The 24,137-nt window shown below is 41.7% G+C and overlaps 2 protein-coding genes and 2 long non-coding RNA genes across 4 annotated transcripts; all 4 read left to right on the top strand.

Annotated features, from left to right (window-relative positions):
* The first annotated feature begins 6,672 nt into the window (after positions 1 to 6,672).
* Positions 6,673 to 8,963, top strand: LOC141776485 (tripartite motif-containing protein 16-like). The gene has a single exon (XM_074650100.1). The coding sequence runs from the start codon at positions 6,716 to 6,718 to the stop codon at positions 8,387 to 8,389; it is 1,674 nt and encodes a 557-aa protein (XP_074506201.1). The 5' UTR covers positions 6,673 to 6,715; the 3' UTR covers positions 8,390 to 8,963.
* Positions 8,964 to 13,515: 4,552 nt separating this feature from the next.
* LOC141776481 (tripartite motif-containing protein 16-like) lies at positions 13,516 to 15,676 on the top strand. Its single transcript, XM_074650096.1, has one exon. The coding sequence runs from the start codon at positions 13,553 to 13,555 to the stop codon at positions 15,257 to 15,259; it is 1,707 nt and encodes a 568-aa protein (XP_074506197.1). The 5' UTR covers positions 13,516 to 13,552; the 3' UTR covers positions 15,260 to 15,676.
* A 1,585-nt stretch (positions 15,677 to 17,261) lies between these two features.
* On the top strand, positions 17,262 to 20,320 carry LOC141776495 (uncharacterized). Its single transcript, XR_012595774.1, has 2 exons — positions 17,262 to 18,619; positions 18,819 to 20,320. It is a non-coding gene; the product is annotated as an uncharacterized LOC141776495 (long non-coding RNA).
* Positions 20,321 to 21,566: 1,246 nt separating this feature from the next.
* LOC141776494 (uncharacterized) lies at positions 21,567 to 23,722 on the top strand. The gene is made up of 2 exons (XR_012595773.1): positions 21,567 to 23,322; positions 23,358 to 23,722. It is a non-coding gene; the product is annotated as an uncharacterized LOC141776494 (long non-coding RNA).
* The last annotated feature ends 415 nt before the right edge of the window (positions 23,723 to 24,137 follow it).

The raw sequence follows: 24,137 nt of genomic DNA, 5'->3' as shown, positions 1-24,137 counted from the left end.
AGCCTGAATTGCTAAACTGGGCCATTTTTTCCAAAATGGTAGCTATGGGGCAAAGTGAGCCAAAGGCTATGGGGTAAGTTGAGCCACTGGCTCACTAATATTCTACTGTTATTCCGAGCCACTGGCTCAACTTACCCCACCATAAATTAACCAAATGAATTCTCTGATGTATAAAATGGTATTACTGTTGAGTGTTACACAACTTGGTTTGATTTTTTTATGTGTTAACCTTTATAGAAGAGTGAGATAAAGGAAGTTAAAACAGGTGGTTATAGTGGAACAGCAGAGGCAAAGAGGGTCCTCACAGAGGAGGTAGAGAAGGAGCTTGCAGACCATATCAAGAAGCTGGCTGAACAGTTCCACGGCCTTACTCCAAAGAAATGCTGTGAACTGGCATTGGAATTGGCAGAAAGAACAACCTTCCTGTCCCCAACAACTGGAAAGAGCAGGGTTTAGCAGGTAGGCCTAGGTCAAACCAAAGACCAAGACGAAAATCACAGCGTACAGCAGTTCTGAGGAGAGTGTGATGCCATCCCATTTGATGACACTTCTGAGCATGAGAGTTCTAATGATGAGAGAAGTGAATCAGACATCTCAGATCTGTCAGTTGGTGACTTTGTCATAGTAAACTTTGTATCCAAAGGCAGAAGCTACCATTACATTGGCTTGGTTGAGAGCCTGGAGGGCAACGAAGTGAGTGCAAGATTTCTCAGAAGAATCCGGGGGAACACTTGACGTGAGAAGCCCACCTTTGTATTCAAGGAAAAGGATGAGGCATCTTTTCCACTGAGTGATGTGCTGAAGGAGCTACCTCAACCTCAAAAGGCTGGAGGAACTGCAAGGAGGGAGCAACAGTTCATATTTCACTGCAACCTTGACGACTGGAATATTGTCGAATATTGAATGATATTTTGATTGTTCAATGGTCTTGAAACTCACAGGTGGTTTGTTCTCACAAGTTCATAACTGTGAAACTGTTTGTTAACACACTTATGCTGAGGTTTAAACTTAAAAACTCAGATGTTCAGTTTACCTCACGATGGCTCAACTTACCCACTGACTCGGATCAACTTACCCCTTACCTGGGGCAAGTTAAGCCACAGGAGCACTTTTTTTGGGAAGGTCATTTTTTCCAGACAGCTTTGTGATGGATGCATGCTGGTCATTTCATTTGATAGGAGAGATCCTGAATTTAAGGTTCAAGTTTTCATTCTGCTTCTGTCTCATTTTTCCTAACCTCGAGGACAGCATAAGTAAAAATTGGCTCATCTTACCCCACTCTCCCCTATACACAAAAAACTTCAAGGAACTTTCTTTTTAAACAATTAAAATGCTTTTATTGTAATGGCATAGTCATGTTAGACCCAAAAGCAAACTTCAACTCTGGGAATCAAGCCTTTGTCAGGGAGTCAATATAATATAAGACTGAGACAGTTTTCCTCAGTCCTTAAAACTTTCCTCACTAAAACACCTTTGTCACAGAGAACTGAGCAGAGTTTTTAACCCCTGTGTTGCATAGATAGACAGACTTTCTAGGATGGCATCATTTAAAATTTAAAAAAGCTAAAATTGTTTCCTTTATTAGTGGTTGTTCGGTTCATGATACTCACTGACTGGAGGTTTAACTTCTGTTTGCCCTCCTTTATTTCAACTTAAAATCACCCATGTTTTACAAAAGTTCTTTTGGACTTCATGCTTCCACCTGCTGAAGTTCAGGTCGACCACGGTGTGTTTGAAGATTTCATTTCAAGCTGATACTTTATAATGAACCGATTTATTTACAACTATCAGTAAATCTTTTCTAATTTTAAGGGTACAAAGAAACTAATAAGTTTGAGTGTGCTGTCTGTTGATTAGTTTTGAAAAAATAAAAGGACTAGTTAAATTAAAAAGTAAATCAATGCTACAGATTCATCAATTCATATGAATCAACAAAAGAACAGCAGAAGCAGTTGATCTGGTTCATTCTGGATTAGAGTCTGCAGTTTGATGCTGAGCAGGTAGTGTACAGTGGCTTCTCTTGAACAGCCTGTTAACGTCCCTCTCCAGGACGGAGAGAGTCGTCGTTGGTGTTCAGGACTGCTCTATTGTCTTTTAAAACGACGGTAGAACTCTTTCAGGTCGTTGGCCATGCAGACGTCGTTAGTGGAGTGGGGGGGGGGGGGGCTTTAGGTTTGCATTTGGTATCTATCTGAGACCCTTTCAGACAGAAGCAGAGTCATTTATTGTTAACTGCTATTGGAGTTTCCCAGAGTACAGTCGTTTCTCTCACTGCCTTGATTAATTTGCATTTTAACCCTTAAAACGTGTCCATGTCCCCACTCCTGCATTACTCTTTGCTTTTCCAACCTTAGCTGTCTGTGCTTAGCTGTGAACCAGAGTTTATAAAATATACAAATATTTAAATACAAATAGACCATTCATTATTGAATTTCTATCCTATTTCTTTTCACTTTTACTCCAAACTGAAGAGAACGTGACAAACACTTCACAAAAAAGTATTTGTATTGCTCCAATTATTTAATTTTTTTGAGATTTTATTGTTATATTTTACCTTTTTATTTCATTCATTTTTATAAAATGTTATGTTTTGTCTAACACGAGTCAACTTTAAAGATATGGAATCAAAAAGTATCAGAATATGCCTTAAAAATGTGAGGCATTTCATTTGTATAGAATTTAATATCCTATGTTGTCTAAAACATAAGGAGAACATTTCAGAAACAATATCAATGCCATGTCCTCAGTTTCCACAGTGATAGCTAAAGACTGGATTTTATTGTTGGTATAAAATATTTTTGTCATTAATATCTATGGTATTTTTAAGCATCAGTTTCCATCAGTTGCAATGCTGTTCCTGAGATAAAAGCACTTCTGACATTTTGTAGTATATGCTGTAAAATGAACATTGTTATTTCAATAGTCTAAATAATGATGATCACATAACCAACCCACCTTTGTAGTTGTGCAATTGGCTGATATGGAATGTATATTTTTTTTTTACCACTTTTAATTTTTTTCTGCTTCATACCCCATTTGAAACCCTATTTAAATGTGGATTTGCCCAGACAAATTCAGTGCATATCGTCAGGTCCTGAGTAGAGAGAGTTTGACTGGACGTTGTTACTGGAAGGTGAGAGAACAACTGACAGTTTTCCTCCTGAAACACCACAAAGTCCAGTGTTCATGTTTAGAGTCAGTCAGTCTGGTCAAGTTTGGGTGTGAGGAGTCCTGACACACATGAGACAGCAGATATTGTGTAGATGATTCTCTACATTTGGTTATAAATATTTCAATGGTGTTTAATCAGAATTCAAGACGTTAGAGAAAATTTAACCAACAGCCTCAAATCTCACATTCCCAAATATTATTTACAACCTGAGAGCTGATGTTAGAATAATATTTGTAAATTGGAAACTCCTCTCTACCATCTTGCCCATGTGACCTGAATGCAGCATCAGTGTTACAGGGTGTGACTCCTGTGAACAAACTGACATAGTGTGATATTACATCTATTTAAATGTCTCTTTATTGATGTTGTTTGAAGCTGCCAAAGGCTCAGTGAAGTTTTGACATGTCTTCCTGCAGTGAACATCACAGCAGGTTAATAACAAGAGAAATGTGAAACCTGATGCACAACACAAGAGGGCGCCCTCATCCTGCTAACCAGGGATGTAGTGGAGGTTAAAGCACCTCTACTCAGTCTGTCTGCATGTTTTAAACCATGTTTTTAAGCCCATCAGAAACTTTATAATGTCTCATACATCATGGTCAGGGGTGTCGGATTTCTGTTAGTCAAAGTGAATTCTGAAACTTTATAATGTCTCTTACATTTCTGCCATTAGATCCCCCTAATTGTTACTCACTGATCCTTTATCACACTGTTTGTTTTCATGCAGTTTGCATTTGTTTATTTAGGATATACTTATTATAAGACCAGTAATCTCCCATTAGAGTCAAATGATCTGATGCATTCATGTCCCGTGGGATTCAGGACAACTAACATATCGGAATTATGTGTTTAAACAACATTACAACATTAAAGAAACAACAACAGTCTTATTTTACTCACCCAGACAGATTCACTGTATGTGGGCAGGTCCTGAGTAGAGAGAGTCTGACTGGACGTTGTTACTGGGAGGGGGAGTGGAGAGGAAGAGGAGTTTATGTGGTGGTCGCCTACAAGAGTGTCAGGAGAGCAGGGAGCTGGGATGAATGTGGGTTTGGCCAAAATGACAAATCTTGGGCGTTAAGATGTGACAACAAGAGTTATATATTTTTGTACAACAAAGTCAAAACTCCCGTCTCAGGTCCTCTGTCCTCCAGAATAGGAGTGTATCTGGATCACAGTGCAGGTATTCTGTCCTTCTACAGCGTCTCTGGAACCATGACCCTCCTCCACAGAGTCCAGACCACATTCACTGAGCCTCTCTATGCTGAATTTTGGATTTTAGATTATGATGTCACTGCTGAGTTGTGTAAACTGAAATAGACAGAAGTCATTTAAGGGTTAAATTCTGTGTTTTAACTCTTAAACTCATTCTGTCTCCATGTTTGTTGCCGAGAGCTGATTGTTGTGTCATTTCTTCACTGCTCAGAGATCAGCTGTCAATCAAACATTAAGGTGGTACTTTGACATCTTCTCATGAGTTGTTCTGTAAATGTGTGAGTGTCTTCAGGTGGCGCTCCTTCCTGTGTCTGTTTCACTGCTCATGATGATGTTTGTTCACCTGAACTGATATTTCTCTGCATGAATATGTAAACTTCTTTGTGCTCTAAATTTTTGATGAATATTTGTATTGATGCATTTGTAGGTTGTTGTTTCTCTCACTGCATGAGTCTTAAGAGAGAAAGCAATCAGACCTTCCTTTACTGTAGATATTTTGTTCTCACAATTTGTAGAGAAATGTATTATTTCATTTAATTGTTTAGCATGATCATAATCAATAAGGAGATCATTCATTATACATTGAATAACTGAACAAGAATAATTTAACAGACTTTACTGATGGGATGTGTGAACAAACTGAAGGTTTACATGATGAATAAACAAACATGAACAAAGTATTTTCCTCCTTGTCTTCATTCCAGGGTATCATACAATGCTGATGGAGAAAATATGAAACTGATCTGAGAGTATAACTGAGACAGTTTTCCTCCTGAAACACCACAAAGTCCAGTGTTCATGTTTAGAGTCAGTCAGTCTCTGTCCTAAATCAGTTTGTCACAGAGAAATGAGCAGAGTTATACATCAACTGCTTCTTTTTAAAAACAACATTTTCTTTGTGCACTTAGTCAATAAACAGGATTTATTACACAGACTTAAAAACAGTATAAATGAATTTGGTCAAGTTTGGGTATGAGGAGGTTTTGTTGAGTCCTGACACACATGAGACAGCAGATATTGTGTAGATGATTCTCTACATTTGGTTATAAACATTTCAATGTTGTTTAATCAGAATTAAAGACGTCAGAGAAAATTTAACCAACGGCCTCAAATCTCACATTCCCAAATACTATTTACAACCTGAGAGCTGATGTTAGAATCATATTTGTAAATTGGAAACTCCTCTCTACCATCTTGCCCATGTGACCTGAATGCAGCATCAGTGTTACAGGGTGTGACTCCTGTGAACAAACTGACATAGTGTGATATTACATCTATTTAAATGTCTCTTTACTGATGTGTTTGAAGCTGCCAAAGGCTCAGTGAAGTGTTGACATGTCTTCCTGCAGTGAACATCACAGCAGGTTAATAACAAGAGAAATGTGAAACCTGATGCACAACACAAGAGGGCGCCCTCATCCTGCTAACCAGGGATGTAGTGGAGGTTAAAGCTCCTCTATTCAGTCTGTCTGCATGTTTTAAATCATGTTTTTAAGCCCATCAGAAACTTTATAATGTCTCTTACATTTCTGCCAATAGATCCCCCTAATTGTTACTCACTGATCCTTTATCACACTGTTTGTTTTCATGCAGTTTGCATTTGTTTATTTAGGATATACTTATTATAAGGCCAGTAATCTCCCATTAGAGTCAAATGATCTAATGCATTCATGTCCTGTGGGATTCAGGACAACTAACATATCGGATTTATGTGTTTAAATGCATCTAACATTAAAATACACCGTTTACTCAAAATTATATTCTAGATTAAATCTGTTTTCCACACAAACATTTGAAAGACTTTATCACATAAGTAAAAACTTTTTTTTTTGGGGATTTAATTCCTTCTACAGCAGTGATTCACTCTTCTTTTTTTCATTTGCTGTATCAACGTCATCAAACAGTATTTCAGGAAAAACAGAAGAGCTAATTCTGAAAACTGACGAGCTGTCTCCAAACCCAGAGGTACCAAGAAGAGTTTACCTCCTAAAAGCTTATGGCTCCGGTGTTTTTAACTGAAAAATTACCTCTATATTGTAAACTAAACACACACGTATCTCTCTCTAACCGCTCCTCTTCCTGGAATGAAGCAAAGCTTGATAACCCCTCCCCCCTTTTCCTGCTCTCAAACACAGCAGCTCCACTCGGTCTATTTATTTCCTTGTTCCCTCCCCTTCAGATCTACAGTTTGAAGGAGGGTGTAACCAACATGGTGAGAGCTGACAGGCCCTATTCACTTCACAGACACATGCTGTTTAGGTCAGAGCTCAAACTTGCTTCACTTCTCAGGAAGTGAAACTCAGACAGTCGTTGCTACTGAGAGGTGAAATGGCGCAGAGAGGAGTTCAGCTGGACCAGGAAGCCTTCTCTTGTTCAATCTGTCTGGATCTACTGAAGGATCCAGTGACTACTTCCTGTGGACACAGCTACTGCATGAACTGTATTAAAACCCACTGGAATGGAGAGGAATGGAAGAAGATCTACAGCTGCCCTCAGTGTAGGCAGACCTTCAAACGGAAGCCTGTCCTGATGAAAAACACCATGTTAGCAGATTTAGTGGAGGAACTGAAGAAGACTGGACTCCAAGCTGCTCCTGCTGATCACTGCTATGCTGGACCTGAAGATGTGGCCTGTGATGTCTGCACTGGTAGGAAACGGAAAGCCCTCAAGTCCTGTTTGATGTGTCTGGTCTCTTACTGTGAGAAACACCTCCAGCCTCATTATGATGTGGCTCCATTAAAGAAACACAAGCTGGTGGAGCCCTCCAAGAAGCTTCAGGAGAACATCTGCTCTCTTCACCACGAGGTGATGAAGATGTTCTGTCGTACTGATCAGCAGTGTATCTGTTATCTCTGCTCTGTGGATGAACATAAAGGCCACGACACCGTCTCAGCTGCAGTAGAAAGGACCGAGAGGCAGAGAGAGCTGGAGGTGAGTCGACTCAACATCCTGCAGTGGATCCAGGACAGAGAGAAAGATGTGAAGCTGCTCCAACAGGAGGTGAAGGCTGTCAATTGCTCTGCTGATAAAGCAGTGGAGGACAGTGAGAAGATCTTCACTGAGCTGATCCGTCTCATGGAGAAAAGAAGCTGTGATGTGAAGCAGCAGGTCAGATCCCAGCAGAAAAGTGAAGTGAGTCGAGTCAAAGAGCTTCAGGAGAAGCTGGAGCAGGAGATCACTGAGCTGAAGAGGAGAGACGCTGAGCTGAAGCTGCTGGTACACACAGAGGATCACAACCAGTTTCTACGTAACTACCCCTCACTGTCACCACTCAGTGAATCTAAACACTCATCCAGCATCAATATCCGTCCTCTGAGCTACTTTGAGGACGTGACGGCGGCTGTGTCAGAAGTCAGAGATAAACTACAGGACATTCTGAGAGAGAAATGGACAAACGTCTCACAGACAGTGACTGAAGTGGATGTTTTACTGTCACAACCAGAGCCCAAGACCAGAGCTGGATTCTTAAAATATTCACGTGAAATCACACTGGATCCAAACACAGCACACACACGGCTGTTATTATCTGAGGGGAACAGAAAAGCAACATTAAAGAAACAACAACAGTCTTATCCTACTCATCCAGACAGATTCACTGTATGTGGGCAGGTCCTGAGTAGAGAGAGTCTGACTGGACGTTGTTACTGGGAGGGGGAGTGGAGAGGAAGAGGAGTTTATGTGGTGGTCGCCTACAAGAGTGTCAGGAGAGCAGGGAGCTGGGATGAATGTGGGTTTGGCCAAAATGACAAATCTTGGGCGTTAAGATGTGACAACAACAGTTATATATTTTTGTACAACAAAGTCAAAACTCCCGTCTCAGGTCCTCCGTCCTCCAGAATAGGAGTGTACCTGGATCACAGTGCAGGTATTCTGTCCTTCTACAGCGTCTCTGAAACCATGACTCTCCTCCACAGAGTCCAGACCACATTCACTGAGCCTCTCTATGCTGGACTTTGGCTTTTAGATTATGATGTCACTGCTGAGTTGTGTAAACTGAAATAGACAGAAGTCATTTAAGGGTTAAATTCTGTGTTTTAACTCTTAAACTCATTCTGTTTCCATGTTTGTTGTTGAGAGCTGATTGTTGTGTCATATCTTCACTGCTCAGAGATCCGCTGTCAATCAAACATTATGGAGATTCTTTGACATCTTCTCATGAGTTGTTCTGTAAATGTGTGAGTGTCTTCAGGTGGCGCTCCTTCCTGTGTCTGTTTCACTGCTCATGATGATGTTTGTTCACCTGAACTGATATTTCTCTGCATGAAAATGTAAACTTCTCTGTGCTCTAAATGTTTGATGAATATTTGTATTGATGCATTTGTAGGTTGTTGTTTCTCTCACTGCATGAGTCTTAAGAGAGAAAGCATCAGACCTTCACTTACTGTAGATATTTTGTTCTCACACTTTGTAGAGAAATGTATTATTTCATTTAATTGTTTAGCATGATCATAATCAATAAGGAGATCATTCATTATACATTGAATAACTGAACAAGAGTAATTTAACAGACTTTACTGATGGGATGTGTGAACAAACTGAAGGTTTACATGATGAATAAACAAACATGAACAAAGTATTTTCCTCCTTGTCTTCATACCAGGGTATCATACAAAGCTGATGGAGAAAATATTAAACTGATCTGAGAGTATAACTGAGACAGTTTTCCTCCTGAAACACCACAAGGTCCAGTGTTCATGTTTAGAGTCAGTCAGTCTCTGTCCTAAATCAGTTTGTCACAGAGAAATGAGCAGAGTTTTACATCAACTGCTTCTTTTTAAAAACAACATTTTCTTTGTGCACTTAGTCAATAAACAGGATTTATTACACAGACTTAAAAACAGTATAAATGAATTTGGTCAAGTTTGGGTATGAGGAGGTTTTGTTGAGTCCTGACACACATGAGACAACAGATATTGTGTAGATGATTCTCTACATTTGGTTATAAATATTTCAATGTTGTTTAATCAGAATTAAAGACGTCAGAGAAAATTTAACCTACAGCCTCAAATCTCACATTCCCAAATACTATTTACAACCTGAGAGCTGATGTTAGAATAATATTTGTAAATTGGAAACTCCTCTCTACCATCTTTCCCATGTGACCTGAATGCAGCATCAGTGTTACAGGGTGTGACTCCTGTGAACAAACTGACATAGTGTGATATTACATCTATTTAAATGTCTCTTTACTGATGTTGTTTGAAGCTGCCAAAGGCTCAGTGAAGTTTTGACATGTCTTCCTGCAGTGAACATCACAGCAGGTTAATAACAAGAGAAATGTGAAACCTGATGCACAACACAAGAGGGCGCCCTCATCCTGCTAACCAGGGATGTAGTGGAGGTTAAAGCACCTCTACTCAGTCTGTCTGCATGTTTTAAACCATGTTTTTAAGCCCATCAGAAACTTTATAATGTCTCATACATCATGGTCAGGGGTGTCGGACTTCTCTTAGTCAAAGTGAATTCTCCTTTTTTTAAGTAAAAAAACAAAGAGAAATGAGTGATTTTCCTGGTGTTAGAATTGGCACAAAAATCCAAATTCCAAGACACTTTCTTTTTAAACAATTAAAATGCCTTTATTGTAATGGCATAGTCATGTTAGACCCAAAAGCAAAAGCAATCTCCAACTTTCGGCATCAAGCCTTCGCCAGGGAGTCAATATAATATAATATGAGAGTATAACTGAGACAGCTTTCCTCCTGAAACACCACAAACTACAGTGTTCATGTTTAGAGTCAGTCAGTCTCTGTCCTTTAAACTTTCCTCACTCAAACATCTTCGTCACAGAGAAATGAGCAGAGTTTTTTAACCACTGTGTTGCATAGAAACGGAGCATTGTGTCTGTGTGTGCATGTGAGTGTGATACATAGTGTAAAAACTGCAACTCTCCTTTACTTCAATATGTATGTATGTGTTTGCAGCTGCTGTTGAATTTATATTTGCTTCATGTTGTCTTCTTTGGTGATGTTTTATTCTGCTGTTGATTCTATAAGATGTGGCAGGTTATTTAATTTATGTGGCTTAATAATGATTGTTGCACCCGCCGCTGTGTCCATAGATTTGTTATTTATTATTCATCCTTTTTGATAAATTATCTGAGTTTTGTCTCTGTTTTCATTAAGTTTGCACCGAGGAAAGCTGTTGTATATTTGTAATCGATCATCAGGTGCTGCAAAGTCTTTACAAATAGAATTTAACTGTTGGTTTTGACATCAGGGATCTGTGGAGTGATGTTGTTTCAGTAGTGATTACATTGACATTTAATGCAATCTATTTTGTAGCCTGGTTTTCTTTAATTTAACAGAACTTTGTCATGTAGTATTTTGTCACCGTGATGGCGTCACAACCGTGCAAGATGCAGCGATGAAACTTTACAAGTTGAGATCAAAATGAAGGCTGAGTAAAAAACTGGGTGTGATCCAAGCAAAGGTGCAGAATGTAGAGGGGCAGGAATTCAAGTTTAAAAATATGGTTTCAGAATATGTCTTTAAAAAATTGAGGCATTGAATTTGTAAATAATTATGTTTTTAAAAACCCGAAAATTTCAGAAACAATATCAAGGCCATGTCATCAGATATCCCTGATTTAATCTTTGGTTTTAAAATATTTTTGTCATTAATTTCTATATTATATTAAGCATCAGTTTCCATCAGTGGCAATGCTTTTCCTGAGATAAAAGCACTTCTTACTTTTTTTATTATATTCTGTTAAATTAACATTGTTATTTCAATAATCTAAATAATGATGATCATATCCCAACCCACCTTTGTAGTTGTGCCTTTAGCTGATACGTGTGTAGAATGTATATGATTATTTGTCTATCATATTTATGTTTTTTACCACATTTTATTTTTTTCTGCTTCATAACTTATTTAATTGTTGTTTGGTAATGTGTTTTATGATGATCTTGATGAAGGCCACAAGCCGAAACACGTTGGTCTAACAATAATATATATTACAAATGTTGCTGGAGTTTTGACTTCTTCAGATAAGAAGTTTCAGGTTATTTAATTTATGTGTTTTCAATGTGATTCTTGCACCAGCTGCTGTGTCCATATAGTTCTTATTTGTTGTTGGTCATTTTTGTTTAATTGTCTGAGTTGTGTCCTCCTCTCTGGTTAATTCTAGTGATGCTGCACTGACAAAAGGCTGTTGTATATTTATAATTGATCATCAGTTGTAGTTGTAGTTTTGATGTGTGTAACTGGTGGACTTCTGCATTGTGTTGGTTAGTTATTAAAGACGCCGTGACAACAAACTAATTGTTCAGAGATTTGATCTCATTGTTTTGAAAAGAATAAGTGTGTATATTTGGTATATTCAAACTCTGGTTTACAGCTAAGTTAAGATAGAAGTTTAAAACAACATAAGTAGTTTAAATTATACACAAATTCAATGCCTCACATTTTAAGGCATATTCTGATACTTTTGGATTCCATATTTTTAAACTTGACTTGCGTTAGACAAAAAAAATAATAATAAAAATGAATGAAATAAAAAGGTAAAATTAAACAATAAAATCTGAAAAAGTAAAATAATTTCAGAAATGCAAAAGCTTTTTTTGGTGAAGTGTTTGTCATGTTCTCTTCAGTTTTGAGCAAAAGTGAAAAGAAATTGGATAGAAATCCAATAATGGATGTCTATTTTTATTTAAAAATGTGTATATTTGGTATATTTAAACTCTGGTTTACAGCTAAGTTAAGATACATAAGGTTATAAAAGAAAGAGTCATTCAGTAGTGAGGACATGAAATGAGAGAATGAGAATTACTTCAAATGTGTATTTCTAGCTTGAGCATTCAGGGGAGAACACATTGCTCAGCAACAATAATGAGCATGTGTTGAGGAAGTGGATCAGCTGACTGATGGAGACGTCACTGGCTGAAACAATAACAGTCATTTTGGAACAGCCAATGGGGAAGCTCCATCTCCACCGACCAATGGGGTGACTTCATTACTCACACAGGACCCGCCCCCTCTCTGCTGTGGTCCAATCAAAACCCTCCCCCTCTTCTTCCTGCTCTAAAGCACAGCCTGCTCCACTCTGAGAGCTCAGCCTGTTTGGATATGCATATTTCTAGCTTGAGCTTTGAGGGGAGAACACATTGCTCAGCAACAGCAACGACTACTTTAGATTCGACAGACAAAGTGCCAGTCCTGACTGCATCTCCTCTCCCCCCAGCCATCAGCCACCAGCAGTAAACACAGTTCACACCAACACCCCCCAGCTTTCTCCAAAAGCACCAAGCCTGAGCACACCCCTACCCCCCTTCACACCTCTGTCCATCCAAGAGGGGGAGGTCAACAGGCCGCTCAAAGGACAAAACCCCCGCAAGGCAACCGGCCCAGACGTTGTCTCACCTGCAACCCTCAAACACTGTGCAGACCAGTTGTCTCCAGTGTTTACAGGGATTTTCAACACCTCCCTGGAAATCTGCAGGGTGCCTTTCTGCTTCAAAGCCTCCACCATCATCCCGGTCCCCAAGAAGCCAAGGATCAAAGGTCTTCAGGATTACAGACCCGTCGCTCTGACCTCTGTGATTATGAAGACCTTTGAACGCCTTGTGCTCCACCACCTAAAGACTATCACCAACCCCCTGCTGGACCCACTGCAGTTCGCCTACAGAGCCAACAGATATGTAGATGAAGTGTTTAACTTCTTCGTATTTGTCTAATATAGTTTACTCTTTGTATAATGTGCCGCTCTGTCTGGCTGTCTGGCAGTAGTCTTATTCATGTCTGTGATTGGTCAGATGCTTCAAACACCTCCTCGTTCATGTGAACGCGCTCATAACCAGACAGAGAAACCCTGGGTTGACTTACCGAGTTGATAACCAGCTTCGTAGTACAGTTTAGCGAGATCTCGTTTGTTAGGTTAAGTGAAGCCAGATAACGAGAAGATACCCTGGGTATGTTGAACTCACTTCGTAGTACAGGCCTCAGGCCTCTGCTGACTGATGGAGACGTCACTGGCTGAAACAATAACAGTAATTTTGTAACAGCCAATTGGGAAGCTCCATCTCCACCGACCAATGGGGTGACTCCATTACTCACACAGGACCCACCCCCACCTCTGCTGTGGTCCAATCAAAACCCTCCTCCTCCTCCCCCTCTTCTTCCTGCTCTAAAGCACAGCCTGCTCCACTCTGAGAACAGATGTTTGGATATGGAGCTGCAAGGAGTTCAGCTGGACCGAGAGTCATTCTCTTGCTCAATCTGTCTGGATCTACTGAAGGATCCGGTGACTACTCCCTGTGGACACAGCTACTGCATGAACTGTATTAAAACCCACTGGAATGGAGAGGATGAGAAGAAGATCTACAGCTGCCCTCAGTGTAGGCAAACCTTCAAACGGAGGCCTGTCCTGCTGAAAAGCACCATGTTAGCAGATTTAGTGGAGGAACTGAAGAAGACTGAACTCCAAGCTGCTCCTGCTGATCACTGCTATGCTGGACCTGAAGATGTGGCCTGTGATTTCTGTACTGGGAGGAAACGGAAAGCCCTCAAGTCCTGTCTGATGTGTCTGGCCTCTCACTGTGAGAAACACCTCCAGCCTCATTATGATGTGGCTCCATTAAAGAAACACAAGCTGGTGGAGCCCTCCAAGAAGCTCCAGGAGAACATCTGCTCTCGTCACCATGAGGTGATGAAGATGTTCTGTCGTACTGATCGGCAGTGTATCTGTTATCTCTGCTCTGTGGATGAACATAAAGGCCACGACACCGTCTCAGCTGCAGCAGAAAGGACCGAGAGGCAGAGAGAGCTGGAGGTGAGTCGACTCAACATCCAGCAGAGGATCCAGGACAGAGAGAAAGATGTGAAGCTGCTCCAACAGGAGGTGGAGGCTGTCAATCGCTCTGCTGATAAAGCAGTGGAGGACAGTGAGAAGATCTTCACCGAGCTGATCCGTCTCATGGAGAAAAGAAGCTGTGATGTGAAGCAGCAGGTCAGATCCCAGCAGAAAAGTGAAGTGAGTCGAGTCAAAGAGCTTCAGGAGAAGCTGGAGCAGGAGATCACTGAGCTGAAGAGGAGAGACGTTGAGCTGGAGCTGCTGTCACACACAGAGGATCACAATCAGTTTCTAATCAACGACCCCTCACTGTCACCACTCAGTGAATCTAAACACTCATCCAGCATCAATATCCGTCCTCTGAGCTACTTTGAGGACGTGACGGCAGCTGTGTCAGAAGTCAGAGATAAACTACAGGACGTTCTGAGAGAGAAATGGACAAACGTCTCACAGACAGTGACTGAAGTGGATGTTTTACTGCCACAACCAGTGACTGAAGTGGATGTTTTACTGCTGCAACCAGAGCACAAGACCAGAGCTGAATTCTTAAAATATTCACGTGAAATCACACTGGATCCAAACACAGCAAACACACATCTGTTATTATCTGAGGGGAACAGAAAAGCAACATTAATGAGACAACAACAGTCTTATTCTAGTCACCCAGACAGATTCACTGATTGTCCTCAGGTCCTGAATAGAGAGAGTCTGACTGGACGTTGTTACTGGGAGGTGGAGTGGAGAGGGAGAGGAGTTTATGTAGTAGTCGCATACAAGAGTAGCAGGAGAGCAGGGGGGGTGAATGAATGTGCGTTTGGACGGAATGACAAATCTTGGGCTTTAGTTTGTTTACAAAACAGTTATAGATTTCTGTATAACAACAAAGTCCAAACTCCCGTCTCAGGTCCTCCGTCCTCCAGAGTAGGAGTGTACCTGGATCACAGTGCAGGTATTCTCTCCTTCTACAGCATCTCTGAAACCATGACTCTCCTCCACAGAGTCCAGACTACATTCACTGAGCCTCTCTATGCTGGACTTTTGCCTTATTTTGATGTCACTGCTGAGTTCTGTAAACTGAAATAGACTGAAGTCATTTAAGGGTTAAATTCTGTGTTTTAACTCTTAAACTCATTTTGTCTCCATGTTTGTTGCTGAGAGCTGATTGTTGTGTAATGTCTTCACTGCTCAGAGATCAGCTGTCAATCAAACATTATGGTGGTACTTTGACATCTTCTCATGAGTTGTTCTGTAAAGGTGTGAGTGTCTTCAGGTGGCGCTCCTTCCTGTGTCTGTTTCACTGCTCATGATGATCTTTGTTCACCTGAACTGACTTTGCATTTTTAGGTTGTTCCACTGCATGACTTTTAAGAGAAAAAACACCAGACCTTCCTTTACCATATGTTGTTCTCACCACTTTGTAACTGTAATTATCCTGATCATAATCAATAAGGAGATCATTCATTATTCTCTTTCACATCGCTGAGATTCTGGTTAAAACCAACTGATTGTGTTAATGAAGTAAATCTGTACATGATTACTGATGCTATGTGTGAAGAAACTGAAGGTTTACATGATGAATAAACAAACAAGAACAAAGTAGTTTCCTCCTTGTCTTCATTCCAGGGTATCATACAAAGCTGATGGAGGAAATGTAAAACTAATATGAGAATATACACAAAAAAAACAATTAAACAATTAAAATGCCTTTATTGTAATGGCATAGTCATGTTAGACCCAAAAGCAAACTCCAACTTTTGGCATCAAGCCTTCATCAGGGAGTCAATATGATATAATATGAGAGTATAACTGAGACAGCTTTCCTCCTGAAACACCACAAACTACAGTGTTCATGTTTAGAGTCAGTCAGTCTCTGTCCTTAAAAATATCCTCACTCAAACATCTTCGTCACAGAGAACTGAGCAGCGATTTTTAACCACTGTGTTGCATAGAAACGGAGCATTGTGTCTGTGTGTGCGTGTGAGTGTGATACAAGGTGTAAAACCTGTGCAGCTCTCCTTTACTTCAATATGTATTGTTGGATTTATTATGTACAAAAGTGTGTACAATGACCTGCAATAACCTGATTGTTGGATTTGTTGTGCATGAAATGTTTGCGAGGACAGGAAGGATGTACGTTCTGTTCTTTTGCAAGGTCAAAGAGAGAAAGGAGTCAGAAGGAGAAACAAAGAAGAAGATATGCAGCAAAAACATCACGTGCCATAACTCATGAATATTAATATTGTGTAAACCATAAAACGCTGGATCAGGGATAGCTCGGGGTTCAGACTTCACGAACTGACCCATGCACTGTATGTTGTCAGGGACACGTAGACTGGATCCAGAATTCTGTAAACTCTTTTATTTTACTTGTGCAACATTGATTGTTCGGAATAAATTGTATTATTATGCTTTAACCCGTCTGTTTGGAAAATCTCTTTGTCACACAAGATTAACCAGCACGTAACTGGGCCTTGACCTCTCGGAGGTAGAAGGCCAGTTCCTTCAATTGGTGACCCCGACGTGATCTTCGGCATTGAGAAGCGTGTCCAAGGGACGGACAGACCGGCGAGAGAGAGAAAGGGATCCCTGAAATCTTAAAGGTGAGCAGAACCTGTTGTATCGAACTCTGCATATTGGCTTACTCTAAATTATCTCTCTTGTCGTGCTGAATCTCCTTTGTAGTGATAGATGTTGCAGAAGTAAAGACTTTTAGTAAAAACTGGAAGGAGGAAAAGCTGCCCTTTAGTGAAGCTTAAAGGATTAAAGCTGCCCTTTTGGTGAAACTGAAAGGAGGAAAGCTGCCCCTTTGGTAAAACTGAAGGGAGGAAAGCTGCCCTTTTGGTGGAACTGAAAGGAGGAAAGCTGCCCTTTTGGTGGAACTGAAAGGAGGAAAGCTGCCCTTTTGGTAACAACTGGAAGGATTAAAGCTGCCCTTTTAGTAGCGTGTAAAACTATAAGGATTAAAGCTGCCCTTTTAGTGAAAACTAGGAGGAGGAAAGCTGCCCTTTTAGTAGCGTGTAAAACTAAGAGGAGGAAAGCTGCCCTTTTGGTAACAACTGGAAGGATTAAAGCTGCCCTTTTAGTGGCGTGTAAAACTATAAGGATTAAAGCTGCCCTTTTAGTGAAAACTAGGAGGAGGAAAGCTGCCCTTTTAGTAGCGTGTAAAACTAAGAGGAGGAAAGCTGCCCTTTTAGTGGCGTATAAAACTGTAAGGATTAAAGCTGCCCTTTTAGTGAAAACTGGGAGGAGGAAAGCTGCCCTTTTAGTAACGAAAACTGGAAGGATTAAAGCTGCCCTTTTAGTGAAAACTGGGAGGAGGAAAGCTGCCCTTTTAGTAGCGTGTAAAAATAACGCCTGTATGAGTGTACATTAATAACTAGTATTCAGAGGAAAATTAAAACTTACTGTTGATACTGGGCCAACATCGCTGGAACATCAAAGTGTCCAGTAGAAGCTTATGTTGGTAGGATCACAGCGAGGGGCATAGCGACCCATTTACTCTGAATCTAGTTACTGTCATAAACTGAATAAACCTGTGTGAAATAGTACTGGACAGAATGGACGGAGAATTTGACAAAGACTGTGAGGAACGGGATGGCTGTGGGCCTCCCCGTTTATCATTTGGACAGCAATGGGCTAAAGTCAAGACCAATGTAATCTGTACATTTGATCCCAAGACTAGAAATAAAGAGACTCAAGACCTAGATGAGTGGTATAACATGACAGTGAAGGAAGGGCATTTTCCAGCCACGGGAAGTGAAGCCAAATTCATGCCAGTGATGAGAGCATTAATACAGGTGGTTCATAGAAAGCTGCTGCAAGCAGGACAAGACAAAGAAAAGGGACATATGTTTGTAAGGAGGAAATTGAGGAAGAAAGAAGACGAGTTGGCAAGTAAATTGGTAAAATATAATGTGATACAGATGGCTGCACTATCAGCCTTAGGCAGCCAGACGAAAGCCACCCACGCAAAAACCGCTGAAGCAAAACCACCAGTGAAACCCTCACCCAGTCATAGCGCACCCCCACCACCAAACCCACATACCAGCCAGCCGCCACATTACATGTCCCTCCATCAGCAGTACCCACCTGGCCCAAATCCCAACCCCCCTCCTTATCCTCCTCCTACCCCTAGTCCGGTACCAACCCCACAGGACAGTGATTATACAAACGAAGTTATGGCACCATTGTTTCAAGTGTTAGGTGGTACTTTGGAACTTTAACCCCTACGCTACCTCCTTCGGTAATGATATTAGACAAAAGTATCCCAGACCAGCGGGCAAGCTCCACAGCTTGGTGCTTAAGATTAAGAACGGGGAGAGTGGACGCACGTTCATAGAAAGAGCAAAGACAGAGTGGGCGGGGGCTACGGGGGTGAACCCAGATAAAGAATCACAGCAGCCTCTGTTCAGAATAGCTCTGTTAAAACATGCTCCGGAAGGAGTTAAGAGAAAGATGCAAGAGAATCTAGATATGGCAGGGGCAAAATCATCAAGATGGGAAACACATTTCTGCCATCATCAGGATGCAGAAACCAAGGAGGAGGAAGAGGAAAATGAGTCATTAAAAGAGATGGTAGCTCAGTTGACTAAATTACAGTTGGCAGATGCACGGACTCGTGCAACAGATAAGAAAAAGGGAGGGAAAGAGAAAGATACCCAGATGGCTCAAATTGTAACACCAGCTCCAGCCCCGCCACAGAATCCTTATCCACTGCAGGGCCCGCCACAGGCTATGTATCAACCCCAGTATCATGTTCCTTACCAAGCTGCCCCATATCAGCAGCCCCCTTATCATGAAGGCCGGAATAGAGGCAGAGGGAGAGGGAGAGGAGGCAGGGGGAGGGGGTATGCCCAACCAAGAGGAGGCAGTTGTTTCATCTGCGGAAGCCCGGATCACTGGGCACGTGACTGTCCTCAGAAACAACAACAGCAGATGAGAGGGCCTCCACAGCAGTCATATCAGCCAACAATACAGACTCCACCAAACCAACAGCTAGCTCCAATGCAGGCATACAGCGGGTACTCTGCGCAGGGACCTCCACCTGGTCCATATACACCAGGAATGTTCCCATAGGGGTGCCCGACGGAGATGGAGGGACAGGGGCTGGCAGAGCCCTGTCTCCAGTTGACAGTGAACGGAAAACGAAGATGGTTCATGGTGGATACGGGAGCACGTTACTCCACCTTAGCTGAACCTCTGTGTTCCCTTTCCTCTCACTATGTTTCCGTTTTGGGATTTTCCGGCACTGAACAAAGACTGCCTTTTACTGTTCCCCTTCCTGTCCGGCTTGGGAGACAGGTGATGGAGCACCCCTTTTTGTATGCACCTGATTGTCCACGTGATCTCCTGGGAAGAGATGTTTTGGCAGCACTGGGGGCTTCTGTACATTGTTCACCAGAAGCTGTGATAGTGAGTTTCCCCAGAGGAGAAGAAATGGTGTGCTCCTCCCCCTCCAGTGCTGATCGCATGTGCATGTTGAGTCCTGATACCTCACCTGATGCCCCACCACCCTGTGCAGACATATATTGGGTCCTGCTAGCCGACAGAAACCCTCTGATTGACTTTTACAACATGTGGCAACCATGGATTAGGGCTCTACACCCTTACCTCCCTGTTCCCGATCCTCCCCACTGCACTCTGAATTATGACAGAAATAATGATCTTACGTATCAAGATGAGTTCCAACAGAACCTGTTAGATACAACCTGGGGGATAGGAGTAGGAGGTGTTTATCCACCTCAAGCAGGAAATGGCAGAGGCCGCAGCACTCGCTCTCCCAGATTACTCTCAACCATTCCATCTGGATGTCTCAGAGCAGCTTAGTACAGCCCATGGTGTCTTATATCAGAAACACAGAGGAGATAGGAACGTATTGTACTATTGTAGCATTTTGCTAGACACACAAGAACAGAGAGCCAGCCCCTGTGTCAGATATGCAGCTGCTCTGGCAAAAATTGTAGACAAAGTAGGTCATATAGTCATGCACCATCCTCTACAGATTCTGACCTCTCACAGCACTGTAACATATGTCACATCCTCCTGTTTCACTCTCACCCCCCTCAGACAGACCAAGATCTTACAAGTACTCTCGAAACCACACATCTCCTTTGTACATGAGGGCTGTAATATGGCTGACAATATGACTGATGGCGAGAAGCACTTCTGTGCAGAAAAATCGCTGCCCTTTGTAAAACTAAGGCTGGACTTAGAAAACTCCCCTTTAACGGAAACTGACCTTAGCTTATTTACAGATGGTTGCTGTTTCCGTCATCCCACCGAAGGGTTAAAAGCAGGTTATGCTGTGGTGTCTATGAATACAGCAGAAGAGGAACCATGTACTCTCGATCACGGTCCTCTTGATGGGAAACAATCTGCTCAGGCAGCAGAACTTACGGCTGTAGTTTGTGCTTTGCGGTTAGCGGAAGGGAAGGCAGTGAATATTTTCACAGACTCTGCGTATGTGTGCAATGCAATTCACAGAGATATGTCTGGCTGGGTGCAAGCGGGTTTTAAGACTAGTCAGAATAAACCTATGGCTCATGAGGAGTTGATGAAAGAGTTGTTGGAAGCAATCCAGTTACCACAGAGGGTAGCTGTGATCAAAGTGAAAGGACACAGTCAGGGCACTGATTTAGAGAGTATAGGAAACGAAGCAGCTGATGCAGCCGCTAAAAAGGCGGCAGGGTATTTACCTACTATGATGGTCATGACCACAGCAGATCTCGGTTCTGAGATAACTGATTTCTCCATTATACAAGCTCAAGAATCTGCCACAGCAGCAGAACGAACCATCTGGGAAGTGTTGGAAATATATCATGATAAAACTGTTGTTCTGTAACAAACTTAATTATGTTGGGAGTTTAGCGAGTTTGGTGTTAACTACTAGGCTTAGACTGTCTACAGATAAGTGACTGATGTAAGACGAGCTTGCCTCGTGATGAAATGCTGAGTGGGCCGGTAAAAGAAACAGTTACAAAGCGGATGGGGGAAGGGACAGGATGTTTGATGCAGACAATGTTGTGTAAGATGGAGTCAGATGTAGGTAGACACGAGGATGTATTGTGACATAGGATGGAAAAGTACTGGGTCTGCAGAAAACCTGACCCCTCCCCAGCTAATGTGTATAAAAGTAAACGTATAGCAAAGCTCGGGGTTCATTCACTGCGAACTGAACACTGTATTACATGGTATCAGGGACACATTGATGAATCCAGAACTTCTGTTAATAACTCTGTGCAACTTTGATGAGTATATCTTCGGAATAAATTGATATTGATAACCTAATTTGCATTGTTTATGATTTTAACTCTGAGCTTGCAGCTGCTGAGAAGATAAACCAACACGCATGAAGGTGACGATTCTCTGAGGGAGAATTCCTTCAGAAGATAAGGGAGCTATAGAACAGTTTGATGGTATATGGTATAACGGAGATCAAATAGTTATGCCCCCCTGTTGGATGTCCTCAATACTGACTCAGACTCATGGACTTGACCATAAAAGCCACAAACAGATGTTACGAGATCTCCGCCACTGGTGGATTCCCCGGAAACATGCTACTATAACTGACTTTTTGACTAAGTGTGACGTATGTAGTACATGTAACATCAGACCTACCATCACTCCTAGGGCAGGAAAACATCCTTCTCCCACTGCCCCGGGACAGGAAATCTTTATGGATTTCACAGATATGGGAGTAAGGGCTGGGGGGAAAAGATTCCTCCTAGTAATTGTGGACGCATTTTCACGTTGGGTTGAGGCCTACCCTACGGGAAAAGAGGACGCAAAATCAGTCATTAAATGTCTGGTGAATGAGTACATTCCGAAACATGGGTTTCCTAAATTGATCAGGTCAGATAATGGTTCACATTTAAAAAATAAAGACCTGCAATCTGTCGAAAAGGCTCTGGGACTACAACACAAATTTGGCACTGTGTATCATCCACAATAACAGGACTCACACCATTTGAGCTTACGTGTGGCCGACCTTTCCCAGGGCCGTCCCAAAACCCCTCTCCCCTTCCTGACCTCGGTTACAGACCATACTATTGGAAGGTTAATGCTCTTGTGTCAGCTCTCTCCTATACAGGTGACAAACCTGTCACCCCTGTCACAGAGGACGTTCCAGGACCTGACCCCGGACCCCCGGAACACCTTTGGTTGAAGGTGTTAAAGAGGAAGTGGTCGGAGCCACGTTGGACAGGCCCACACAAGGTTCTGGCCAGAACTGCAACAGCTGTGCAGCTTGCAGGAAAAGGACTCAACTGGTGGCACCTAACACAGTGCCCCAGCAGCAGGACAGGACCTGAAGCAGTAGAGGAGGCAGCCCCACAAGGAGCCCAGGCTACGTGAAAAGAGGGTCACGTATATTTTTTATTTTTCATATACTGTATAAACTGTGACTGTGATGAGATACACATAAGGGAAAGAAGGTTACAAGGTCTTGCCTGTATTTACAGTTAAATCAGGCTAACATGGTTGTTTAGGTGGACTCATCTAGGTGTTTTTTGAAAAACATTATATATCACATTGTATTAAAACTTGTTGCTTAGAATAAATGCTAAAATAGATAAAAAGAGGAACCAGAGGTGGGGAGAATCCACCAGAGAGAAGTTTCACTTCCTTTCCCAAACCAGTATAAAATAGGACCACCCGGATAAAAGTTTTTCAGTTGCGCACAGGAAGACAAACTAGAAGCATCATGCAGTGCGGCAAACTGCTAGTGGCGTTTGCTGTAGCATTTGTGTTTACCTCTCTTGTCCTCGTTCTTCTGTACAAACTTTCTTAATGTGATTTGTCATGTATTTTAAATGTTTTCATTTCATATTACTATCTTAATGCAATTCATCATGTATTTTCGTGTTTTCAGTTACCATTTTAGTTATTCATGATAAAAGGAGGGAATGTGAGAGAAAATACCATGACCCTTGTGTAGAATTTGTGTACTCAGATAAATCTGAATAACCTGGGAAAGCACAGACTGTACTAGTTTAGATACATTACTTATCATCCTCGCCTCTGCACTCTGCTAAAAATAGCTAATCACAAGTAACTCTTTAACAATAGACAATGCTTTCACTCAGAAGCAGGGTGGAGGGTGTGGGCTACAAGGGGGGGAAGGCTAAACCAAGATTATAAAGAATGATGTAGTGAGGTAGCTCCCCTAATGAATATAAACTAGCTGACCAAATAGCTGCAGGTTTTAAAAACATACCTCTAATAAGTGCTCTGATCCCTATCACTCCTAACAAAAATGTTGACCGCATTAACTACATCCACTATAATGTTCTCCGTTTGACTAATCTAACCCGTGATGCAATTGCCGGACTAGCTGAACAAATGGCTCCTACGTCACTGATGGTGATCCAAAATAGAATGGCATTAGATATGCTGCTGGCAGAGAAAGGCGGTGTATGCTCAATGTTCCAAGACTCATGTTGTATTTTCATCCCTAACAATACAGCGCCGGACGGGACTGTAACTAAGGCGCTAGAGGGGCTCCGGACGCTGTCTAAATCGATGCACGATGACTCAGGTATCAACAGCCCCATTAACGACTGGTTAGACCGTACCTTTGGGAAATGGAAGTCCATGGTGGTATCTCTATTCTCCTCAATCCTTGCTGTGTGTGCATGCTTAGTATTATGTGGTTGTTGCTGTATTCCATGTATTCGCCACCTCATTGAGCGTGTGATTATTTCTGCTGTGCAACGAAAGCATCCGGATGCACCTCCTTCTTATCAGATGGCCATGTTCCAAGCTGAGAGACAGGGTCTCCTGGAAATGGTGGGGGATAGTGAAGATGTTGACCCTAAAGAGGTTGTGTGATGATGCTTATAATTAATACATCTGTTCGTAACATTATCTATGCTTATAATAAATATATCTGTAGGTGAACTTAGTTAAGTTCAAAAGAGGGTCTGTTGGATTTATTATGTACAAAAGTGCTTACAATGACCTG

This window comes from Sebastes fasciatus, chromosome 11 (genome assembly GCF_043250625.1).
Source record: "Sebastes fasciatus isolate fSebFas1 chromosome 11, fSebFas1.pri, whole genome shotgun sequence".
In the NCBI taxonomy this organism is placed as follows: Eukaryota; Metazoa; Chordata; class Actinopteri; order Perciformes; family Sebastidae; genus Sebastes; species Sebastes fasciatus.
This window is presented reverse-complemented; position numbering and strand designations above follow the sequence as displayed.